The following is a 12,132-nucleotide window of genomic DNA, read 5'->3' as shown; positions in this document are numbered from 1 at the left end:
CCTCAGCCCAAAGGTAATTGGTTTGAGCCTCCTAGTGTCATGACCATGCATTCTTATGTGAGACCAGTACTGGTTTTTAGCTCACCTGTCACAAAGTGACAAGGTGAGCTTTTGTGATCGCGCGGTGTCCGTCGTACGTCGTCCGTCCGTGCGTCCGTAAACTTTTGCTTGTGACCACTCTAGAGGTCACATTTTTCATGGGATCTTTATGAAAGTTGGTCAGAATGTTCATCTTGATGATATCTAGGTCAAGTTCGAAACTGGGTCACGTGCCATCAAAAACTAGGTCAGTAGGTCTAAAAATAGAAAAACCTTGTGACCTCTCTAGAGGCCATATATTTCACAAGATCTTCATGAAAATTGGTCAGAATGTTCACCTTGTTGATATCTAAGTCAAGTTCGAAACTGGGTCATGTGGGGTCATAAACTAGGTCAGTAGGTCTAAAAATAGAAAAACCTTGTGACCTCTCTAGAGGCCATATTTTTCATGAGATCTTCATGAATATTGGTCAAAATGTTTACCTTGATGATATCTAGGTCAAGTTCGAAACTGGGTCACGTAGGGTCAAAAACTAGGTCATTAGGTCTAAAAATAGAAAAACCTTGTGACCTCTCTAGAGGCCATATTTCTCAATGGATCTTCATGAAAATTGGTCAGAATGTTCATCTTGATGATATCTAGGTCAAGTTCGAAACTGGGTCACGTGGGATTAAAAACTAGGTCAGTAGGTCTAAAAATAGAAAAAACTTTGTGACCTCTGTAGAGGCCATATTTTTGATGAGATCTTCATGAATATTGGTCAGAATGTTCACCTTGATGATATCTAGGTCAAGTTCAAAACTGGGTCACGTGGGGTTAAAAACTAGGTCAGTAGATCTAAAAATAGAAAACCTTGTGACCTCTCTAGAGGCCATATTTTTCATGAGATCTTCATGAATATTGGTCAGAATGTTCATCTTGATGATATCTAAGTCAAATTCGAAACTGGGTCACGTGGGGTCAAAAACTAGGTCAGTAGGTCTAAAAATAGAAAAAACCTTGTGACCTCTCTAGAGGCCATATTTCTCAATGGATCTTCATGAAAATTGGTGAGAATGTTCAGCTTGATGATATCTAGGTCAGGTTCGTAACTGGGTCATGTGCGGTCAAAAACTAGGTCAGTAGGTCGAAAAATAGAAAAACCTTGTGACCTCTCTAGAGGCCATATTTTTCACGAGATCTTCATGAAAATTGGTGAGAATGTTCACCTTGATGATATCTAGGTCACGTTTAAAAGTGGGTCACGTGCCTTCAAAAACTAGGTCATTAGGTCAAATAATAGAAAAACCTTGTGACCTCTCTAGAGGCCATATTTTTCACTGGATCTTCATGAAAATTGGTCAGAATTTTTTATCTTGATGATATCTAGGTCACATGTGCTCAAAAACTAGGTCACTATGTCAAATAATAGAAATAACGACGTCATACTCAGTTGAACACTGGGTCATGTGGGGATAGGTGAGCGATTCAGGACCATCATGGTCCTCTTGTTTAAGGAAGCTGATGTGAAGGTGACTCAAATTAGCTTCAGGCATTCTTCTCTGTTAGACTAAAATAAATTAGTTTTAAACTAAATGCATTGGTTGTTGTTCAAGTATATGTGGAAGCCTTCTAACTTTTTAAACACATCATGTGCTTCATACCCAAATGAAAACAAGAAAACCAGAATTCATTGCAAAATAATTGTTCTATCTATGTTAAGCAGCTGAAATTATGATTTTTTGTTATTATAGGTTATGGGAAAAGTTTATGTTACCAGTTTCCATCATTGATGTCACAGAAAACAACAGTGGTAATCTCCCCTCTCATATCTCTGATGCAGGACCAGGTGCTTGGTTTACAGTAAGTTATCTCCCATTGTTGTTTCATTTTTGTGCCCCTCCCCCCATACACACACGTTTAGGTTGCTGGGTTGGTGGGCACTTTGGTTTTATATGTCTGACATGGGTATTTCCAAACATTTTTAAGTTAGAATAATAACAATCTGTATAAATCTACTTTTGTTGTTGTCTTAGAAAGCCACTCTTGCAAAGCAGCTGACTTCAAATCATTTACCTCAGTGGGTTTTTGCTCTTCTGCTGTGAGAAAGTCATTGATCTGGTTTGCGGAAGGTCAGTGGTTTTACCCAGGTGGCCGCCCAGTGCTGAATAGTTCATGAAACTTGGTGTATAGGTAGATTAGAGATGGAGTTTGGGATTGTATATGAGGTCACATGGATCAAGGTCAAGGTCACTGTTGCTGAAAATAGAAAAAACGGTTTACACTTTGTAACTTTAGTTTGCATTGATGTATTGAAATTAAACTTGGCTTATAGATAGCTTACAGAAAATATATAAAGGGTCAGTGGGGTCAAGTTTAAGGTCAGCATGACGTAATTAATCTGCATACTTAGAAAATTCAACTGTAGCACTGTGGTCTAGAGCAAGATTGTTCAAATTATTTTAATTTGACAAAAAACATGGACGTCAGAAGGCATGTTCACTTTTCCTTGTACATATATAGTAGAAACTTGAAAAAATCTTCTTGTATGAAACTGCTGGCCCGGTGTTAAAATAATTTCACACAAATGGTCTTTGTGTTACCTTCTACACAGATTGTTCAGACTATACATATTCATCAAAAACATGGATGCCAGAGGGCGTGGTCACTTTTTCCTATATGTATTTAGTCATGATAGAGGAAACTTTAAAAAATTCTTGTATGAAAATGCGTGTCTGATTTTGAAATAATATCATGCAAATGTTCCTTGTGTAACCTTCGACCAAGATATAAGACTTGGCCCCATGCATTCACACCCTTACATTATGTCCTACATGTTTCCCAATATCTATACCTAGATCATATATCATTGCATTTAAGCCTAGCCCTGTACTTGAATTTACCATTACATTATACAAACACGCTTAAAGCCTTTTACACAGGTGAGCACTTAAGGGTCAGTGATGCTGGTTATTTGCCTTTGTTGGGTTTAATGTCACACCAACACAATTATAGGTGATCAGCTACCGACTTTTTGTAAGCCAGCTGGATGGCTTCCTTACAAGAAGAATATAAAGCCTCAAGCAGATGTCGGACCCACATTGGTAATTATGTCTCCCCCCTCTGGGGGAGACATTGTTTTTGCCCTGTCCGTCCGTCACACTTCATTTCCGAGCAATAACTGGAGAACCATTTGACCTAGAATCTTCAAACTTCATAGGGTTGTAGGGCTGCTGGAGTAGACGACCCCTATTGTTTTTGGGGTCACTCCGTCAAAGGTCAAGGTCACAGGGGCCTGAACATTGAAAACCATTTCCGATCAATAACTAGAGAACCACTTGACCCAGAATGTTGAAACTTCATAGGATGATTGGTCATGAAGAGTAGATGACCCCTATTGATTTTGGGGTCACTCCGTCAAAGGTCAAGGTCACAGGGGCCTGAACATTGATAACCATTTCCGATCAATAACTAGAGAACCACTTGACCCAGAACCTTGAAACTTCATAGGATGACTGTACATGCAAAGCAGATGACCCCTATCGATTTTGGGATCACTCTGTTAAAGGTCAAGGTCACAGGGGCCTGAACATTGAAACCCATTTCCGATCAGTAACTTGAGAACCACTTGACCCAGAATGTTGAAACTTAATAGGATGATTGGTCATGCAGAGTAGATGACCCCTAACGATTTTGGGGTCACTCTGTTAAAGGTCAAGGTCACAGGGGCCTGAACATTGAAGTAACTAGAGAACCACTTGACCCAGAATGATGAAACTTCATAGGATGATTGGTCATGCAGAGTAGATGACCCCTAACGATTTTGGGGTCACTCTGTTAAAGGTCAAGGTTTGGGGGAGACATGCGCTTTTTTACAAAAGCATTTTCTAGTTGGCAGTTGGTGCTAAGTCAGTGACCTTAACCACGCAGCCATGTAGGCCCCTTGTTTCTTCTCTATACACCAGATCTAAAAGCAAAAAGGCAAAACTTATTGACTCTTTGGTTAATTTAGGGTTGAATTCTTTTTAGCTCGTCTGATTTTTTGAAATAAAATGATGAGTTATTGTCATCACTTGAGCGGTGTCGGCGTCGGCGTTGCCTGGTTAAGTTTTATGTTTAGGTCAGCGTTTCTCCTAAACTATCAAAGCTATTGCTTTGAAACTTGGAACACTTGTTCACCATCATAAGCTGACCCTGTATAGCAAAAAAACATAACTCCATCCTGCTTTTTGCAAGATTTATGGCCCCTTTTGTACTTAGAAAATATCAGATTTCTTGGTTAAGTTTTATGTTTAGGTCAACTTTTCTCCTAAACTATCAAAGCTATTGCTTTGAAACTTTGAACACTTGTTCGCCATCATAAGCTGACCCTGTAGATCAAGAAACATAACTCTATCCTGCTTTTTGCAAGAATTATTGCCCCTTTTGGACTTTGAAAATCAGTTTTCTTGGTTAAGTTTTATGTTTAAGTCAACTTTTCTCCTAAACTATCAAAGCTATTGCTATAAAACTTGCAACAGTTTTTCACTGTCATAAGCGGACGCTGTACATCAAGAAACATAACTCTGTCCTGCTTTTTGCAAGAATGATGGCCCTTTTTAGACTTAGAAAATCATGGGTAGGGCAATATTTCTATTATACAAAAAAATCAGATGAGCGTTAGTTATTCATTTGTTGCAGAAATAATAGAATTTATGAGATGAGAATATTTATTTTCAAAACAAATATATTTCCCACCTGTAGTTAACTTATGAACTTCAATACAAGGGAACCCGCCTGCTTTGCTCAGTAGGTAAGAGCGTTGGTCTACGGATCGCAGGGTCGTGAGTTCGATCCTCGGGCGAGGCGTATGTTCTCCATGACTATTTGATAAACGACATCGTGTCTGAAATCATTGGTCCTCCACCTCTGATTCATGTGGGGAAGTTGGCAGTTACTTGCGGAGAACAGGTTTGTACTGGTACAGAATCCAGGAACACTGGTTAGGTTAACTGCCCGCCGTTACATGACTGAAATACTGTTGAAAAACGGCGTTAAACCCAAAACAAACAAACAAACAAAATCAATACAAGGGAGAAACTAACATTTGAAGTGTCAGTAACAGACTTTGCAATCTATGATGAACATGTCAGAAAACATGTTGGTACAAACATATCATTTTTAATTGTTACAGAGCATAATGCAGTGATACTAGGAGCTTATATGGGCTTTGCCCACAGTGACATCCAACAGAGCTTTGCCTTGGACTTAAGAAGTGGCATATAGCAGTCTCTTGAACACTCTGTTGAAATTTTCAGCTGATTTTGGAATTGGCTGTTTGCAGCCCTAGAGCTTGAAATCTGGAAAGCACATAACAAAAATATAGATAGATTGGAAAATAGAAATAAGTAATTATATTAATTTTGTAAATCATGTTTATATCTTTTAGTATATATATAATATTACAGGGCAGCTAACATACCTTCTTGTTACCTGGGATCTGCACAGGAAAATAAAACAGAGGTGAAGGAAAACTTATTCAGGTAATTGGTATTGTATTACCTAAAATTAAGCATTTGTAAGTTTTACAACATGTAATTTACAGGTGTAAACTAAGGCTCTGCTGTACTGGTGGTTTTTTGTGTCGGCTAAAGGCTGAAAGCCTTTTGACGAGTCCTTGCTATCCAACGATTCTCTAAATGGACCAAATAACACAGTGAAGGGATGTAGTTCCATTAGATTTCTCAAACTTCAAACAGTTCACTGCATGAATGAAGTTAAGTTGTGTCAATTCCCTTTGCTATGACCAATATACGATGTAATCTGTCATATTTATGACTTGTAATTGTGCAATTCTCGAATGTAACTCATTAAGCATAAATGTGCATTTTAAGAATTGCGCAGGCTTACAAAGCTTGGGTAACATCCAGCGAAAGACAAAAAATAGTTCCAGCAGGGCTCCAGATAAGATGCGTATTAGCGTAAATTACGTATAGAAATAATGCAAATACGCATGTCTAATAATTTCTAAGCGTATTAAAACGTATATAAAATTACAGAACGCACACAATGCTTTTTTAAAAACAAAATCTGAATCGTCTGGATGCGTTAGGTAACATAGCCGATCAGCCTTAATTCTCCCACATTGAACGTAAACACGCATCGTATGATTTCTATAAACTTTGCGTGGGTTGAATTTTGCAGTCAGTAAACGGATAAATTATCGGAAGAAGAAGCTCTTACTGGTTTGTTTAGTTACTACTGATATTAAAAATGATTTTAATTCTTATTTTTCGAGAAATAAACAAATCGGCGAAACATTAAATTGTATTTTCTTGTAGTTTTTGAAATCGAAAGTAGATCGTCTATGTTTGGCGAAACGAAACAACTTTTTTATGAAAAGATTTAAATAAGAGGTAATTTAACCGTAAACTTCAATGTCAGATACTGCCAATTGCTGCTAAATGTCTTCGTATCATCACAATTTGTAAAATATATTGTTCAAACTGGAGAAAAGTGTAATCGTATCCGGATATAATATTTTGGGTAAATATCGAGCTGTGTTATGAAATTTTAAGAAAAAAACTAAAAACAAACTGAAACTGGTAGACTATACTGTCAGTACATCAATCATTAGCCGACTCAGGCCATTCAGGCCTTTGATTTCTTGTTCATTTCTTAGGGCAAGTCAGTAGTGTCTTAAAACTGCTATTCACATTTAATAACAATCCAGATATTCCTTTGTCCTTTTGGTCAGTAGAATGAGACTGTAAAATCAGATTATTTTGTGAGGGATTTATTTTCACTGTATTCTTGAAAACTCGAATTAAGGATTTTTAAAATCACAAATGTGCAAACAACATGTTAGCTGGCTGCTAATGGTTTTATTGGCTTAATTAATGAAACTAAGATGAATGTTACTGGATCTCTAATGGTAATAAACAGTTAAAATGCATATGGTATATTTGCATATGTAAATTAGGTCACACTGCTCTCAAAATGGAAAATTACCAGCCTAACGTTTTGAATTCCTATGAAACTCACAGGTACAATTCCAGTCAGCACATGAGTAAAAATGAAGAACCAATGAAAAATTGGTTTCCTTAAATCTGTTGCTTAATTTACATATGATCAGTCATGCTTGTCAGCAGGTGTTTTCTAAGCTAGTTGTGAACAGGGTTAAAATCACATTTACTGTCACAAGATACCAACACTTTATTCCAAAATGATTTCTGGAATGGGTTACAAAAACAAACTGTTTAGTTTGTTTTAATCGTTTGATATTTTGACCAAAATAACCTTGAATAGGATATTTCAAACAAACCTATGTTACCTGTATTCAGTATATATGGAGAACCAGTACACCAGCTCATTGTCTGGCTCTATTATTATATAAGGCTTAGATGTTTAAAAAGTGAGCCATATATTATATGCATGTAAGTTACAGCTTATATTTGCAGGGGAGAATATCGTGTGTTGTATATAACACCAGAATTTGCAGCTGTTGCCACAGACATCCTAGGTAACCTAAACAATAAAGTTGGGATAGACTTGATTGCTATTGATGAGGCACATTGTGTTTCACAGTGGGGACACGACTTCAGAGACTCATACAGGAAACTAGGCCAACTGCGATCATTTTTTCCTAATGTAAGTTTTGTGCATCTCCTCCATTTATATGCACATGAAACTGGACATATTAAAGGATCACTCACGGCAGTCAGATGGGTGATGTGTAGCTTCATGAAAATAAACGACTTTTTAAGATGAAAATTTCTTATCCAGTATTCTTCAGACTTGATCAGAATGTTTATGGGCATAAAACCTTATCTCCAGAATTATTGCCCTTAATTTACATCAGAATTAAAAAAATTGACAGATCTCCTTTCCTACTGGAGTATTTTTTCTTTGATCTCAACCATATTTATGCAGAATGTGTATCTATGAATACTTCCTTGATGTCCTAGCATTACTATTGCCTAAATGAGTTTAGTTGAAATTGAGAAAGATATTTTATGTGTATGTTAGAGTAAATGAAAAACGGGAAAAAAAATAGAAATCAATGTTGTTTTTTTTGACGTATGTTTTGTAGAGAATAATGTTAGTCATGTGAAGTATTTGTATAGTATAACAGGTATTAATCCATTAGTAACTTAATGGTGTTTTTGGGAGAAAGAATATTTTGTTGTATCCTTGAAACATGCTCTTATATTTGGCTAATGTTAAAGGTACATCGTAGTTTGATTTTGATGTTTATGTTTATGCCTACTACATGTGGAGAATCTATATTTGCTAGTAACTGTCATCTGCAATTAATCTAAATGCTTTAATCCAGGCAAAATGTCAAACTCAGGTTGTTACAGGTACATCTTTAATTGGAATGTGAACTGCTAAATATTTGGTTGTAAAGTTGTTATGCTCTGAAATATAACACTTCGGACCCATTTTTAGCTGAAAATAGAATCTTACGCACACTGAAAACCTTTATGAAATTCCAATGTTTTTATTGTCTAGGTTCCAATAATGGCTCTGACAGCCACAGCTACCCCTGAAGTCAGGCTAGATATCTGCAAGAGTCTACGTCTGAAGAATCCAGTAATTACATGCACGGGTTTTGATAGGTAATTATGTACTCAGCTTTCGTTCTTTAAATGTTGGGGGAATAATTGTTCAGCACACATTAAGTCTTTCTTGCCTTTCTGTTGTGTTTTATTTGATTTACAAATCTTAAGTCAGCTGAGCTTGAATTCACTGGTTCCTGTTTTAGTGAAATTGAAGTAATGTAATAGTGTAGATAATCACATGCAAGCTGCCCAACATGGCAGTTTTGAAAAAGGGGAGTGGTGGTGTAGTGGCTAAGGTGTCAGTCTCTCTACCTGGGGGTTATGGATTTGAGCCCCACTCTGGTCATGATGATGCCTTCTCATATGACACCAGTACTATTTTTCCCAGGAAGCAGACTCAAAAGTGGTTCAGAAAAGCTTGAAGCTTTCGTCCCAATGGATCTAAAAAAGATTTGTATAAACTAGAGTAACCAAGCTGTTGCATTTTCCATATTCTTCTAGTGCCAGGCTCTGACTGCCTATTGTCTTATAGAAAACAAGCATAATTTGAATAACTTAGACTGTTGTAATAATTTATCTTAAATGAATTGCTGACTGAATCAAAATGAAGTTGTCCGTGTTTTGTTTTCCTTCCAGACCTAATTTATTTCTGTCTGTGAGTATGAAGAGTGGAGATATTGCACATGATCTCAAATCTCAGATGGAAGTCAAAGGCAACAAATATACCTTCTGTGGTCCAACCATCATTTACTGCCCTACAAAGAAAATCACAGAGACAGTTTCACATGTTGTTAAAGGTATGTTGTTGCATTTACTTTTGTATTTTTTCTCCATTTTTGAAGAACTCCGGGAATCGCTTAAATAAAGCTGGACATATTCTGTTCTCCATTTATGGCTCACCTGAGTGATCAATGTGATCTAATGTGACCAATTATGCTAGTTACATCATTCTGTCCACATTTCTCTTCAAACAACATCTCATCTATCTGAAGGACTCTGTTGACACTGACCATACTTAACAGGAATGTTTCTTGGTCTAGTTTAAAAGATTATTAGTCATTAGTTACAATCAGTTAACCAAAAATGTAAAAAATCTGTTTTTAGCTCACCTGTCACAAAGTGACAAGGTGAGCTTTTGTGATCGCGCGGTGTCCGTCGTCCGTCCGTGCGTGCGTCCGTAAACTTTTGCTTGTGACCACTCTAGAGGTCACATTTTTCATGGGATCTTTATGAAAATTTGTCAGAATGTTCATCTTGATGATATCTAGGTCAAGTTCGAAACTGGGTCACGTGCCATCAAAAACTAGGTCAGTAGGTCTAAAAATAGAAAAACCTTGTGACCTCTCTAGAGGCCATATATTTCACATGATCTTCATGAAAATTGGTCAGAATGTTCACCTTGATGATATCTAGGTCAAGTTCGAAACTGGGTCACTTGCCATCAAAAACTAGGTCAGTAGGTCTAAAAATAGAAAAACCTTGTGACCTCTAGAGGCCATATATTTCACAAGATCTTCATGAAAATTGGTCAGAACGTTCAACTTGATGATATCTAGGCCAAGTTCGAAACTGAGTCACGTGCCGTCAAAAACTAGGTCAGTAGGTCAAATAATAATAAAACCTTGTGACCTCTCTAAAGGCCACATTTTTCATGGGATCTGTATGAAAGTTGGTCTGAATGTTCATCTTGATGATATCTAGGTCAAGTTCGAAACTGGGTCACATGCGGTCAAAAACTAGGTCAGTAGGTCTAAAAATAGAAAAACATTGTGACCTCTCTAGAGGCCATATATTTCATGAGATCTTCATGAAAATTGGTCAGAATGTTCACCTTGATGATATCTAGGTCAAGTTCGAAAGTGGGTCAAGTGCCTTCAAAAACTAGGTCAGTAGGTCAAATAATAGAAAAACCTTGTGACCTCTCTAGAGGCCATATTTTTCATGGGATCTGTATGAAAGTTGGTCTGAATGTTCATCTTGATGATATCTAGGTCAGTTTCGAAAGTGGGTCACGTGCCTTTAAAAACTAGGTCAGTAGTCAAATAATAGAAAAACCTTGTGACCTCTCTAAAGGCCATATTTTTCATGGGATCTGTATGAAAGTTGGTCTGAATGTTCATCTTGATAATATCTAGGTCAAGTTCGAAACGGTCATGTGCGGTCAAAAACTAGGTCAGTAGGTCTAAAAATAGAAAAACCTTGTGACCACTCTAGAGGCCATACTTGTGAATGGATCTCCATAAAACTTGGTCAGAATGTTCACCTTGATGATATCTAGGTCAAGTTTGAAACTGGGTCACGTGCCTTAAAAAACTAGGTCAGTAGGTCAAATAATAAAAAAACCTTGTGACCTCTCTAGAGGCCATACTTTTCATGGGATCTGTATGAAAGTTGGTCTGAATGTTCATCTTGATGATATCTAGGTCAAGTTTGAAACTGGGTCAACTGCAATCAAAAACTAGGTCAGTAGGTCTAAAATTATTAAAATCTTTTGACCTCTCTAGAGGCCATATTTTTCAATGGATCTTCATGAAAATTGATCTGAATGTTCACCTTGATGATGTCTAGGTCAGTTTCGAAACTGGGTCACGTGCGGTCAAAGACTAGGCCAGTAGGTATAAAAATAGAAAAACCTTGTGACCTCTCTAGAGGCCATATTTTTCATGAGATCTTCATGAAAATTAGTGAGAATGTTCACCTTGATGATATCTAGGTAAAATTCAAAACAGGGTCACGTACCTTCGAAAACTAGGTCAATAGGTCAAATAATAGAAAAACCTTGTGACCTCTCTAGAGACCATTTTTTTCAATGGATCTTCTTGAAAATTGGTCAGAATTTTTATCTTGATAATATCTAGGTCAAGTTCAAAACTGGGTCACATGAGCTCAAAAACTAGGTCACTATGTCAAATAATAGAAAAAACGACGTCATACTCAAAACTGGGTCATGTGGGAAGAGGTGAGCGATTCAGGACCATCATGGTCCTCTTGTTTCTTGTGTAGGAATGGGAGTGCCATGTTTACCTTACCATGCTGGTTTGACACCTAAAGCTAGGAAAGAGGCTCATAAGAGATTTGTGAATGATGATATACTGGTTGTTGTGGCAACTGTAGCTTTTGGTATGGGTATAGATAAACCAGATTGTAGAAAAGTGATACATTACGGAGGTTAGTATAAAGCTTTTATGACAATTGCCATCACTTGCACATGTATTTCATGGAATATTGCCTCCTGTTTACTTAAAACTTCAGCTTGAAGTTTTGGCACACTTTTACTTTATTCTGATTTAATTCAAGCTTTAACCACTGATCATTTCTTTATTTATTATCTATTTTGTTTTGGATTTAACGTTGCACCGACACAATTATAGGTCATATGGCGACTTTTCAGCTTTGATGGTGGAGGAAGACCCCAGGTGCCCCTCCGTGCATTATTTCATCACAAGCGGGCACCTGGGTAGATCCACCAACCTTCCGTAAGCCAGCTGGATGGCTTCCTCACATAATTCAACAGCCTGAATAAGGCTCAAACCCACATTGGTGAGAGCCAAGTGATTTGAAATCAGAGAC

The 12,132-nt window shown here is 37.2% G+C and overlaps 1 protein-coding gene across 3 annotated transcripts in view; it reads left to right on the top strand.

Annotated features, from left to right (window-relative positions):
- Positions 1–12,132, top strand: part of LOC123530778 (bifunctional 3'-5' exonuclease/ATP-dependent helicase WRN-like) — a 108,185-nt gene that overhangs the window by 38,043 nt on the left and 58,010 nt on the right. For all 3 annotated transcript variants that reach the window (XM_053518655.1, XM_053518656.1, XM_053518654.1), the window contains exons 8-13: positions 1,774–1,882; positions 5,467–5,541; positions 7,459–7,648; positions 8,513–8,619; positions 9,199–9,359; positions 11,566–11,730. In XM_053518655.1, the coding sequence (XP_053374630.1) occupies positions 1,774–1,882; positions 5,467–5,541; positions 7,459–7,648; positions 8,513–8,619; positions 9,199–9,359; positions 11,566–11,730 (807 nt within the window). The remainder of the gene's footprint in view (positions 1–1,773; positions 1,883–5,466; positions 5,542–7,458; positions 7,649–8,512; positions 8,620–9,198; positions 9,360–11,565; positions 11,731–12,132) is intronic.

This window comes from Mercenaria mercenaria, chromosome 11 (assembly GCF_021730395.1).
Source record: "Mercenaria mercenaria strain notata chromosome 11, MADL_Memer_1, whole genome shotgun sequence".
Lineage (NCBI taxonomy): Eukaryota > Metazoa > Mollusca > Bivalvia > Venerida > Veneridae > Mercenaria > Mercenaria mercenaria.
The sequence above is the reverse complement of the archived record's forward strand: the minus strand, read 5'-3'. Positions and strand labels throughout refer to the sequence as shown.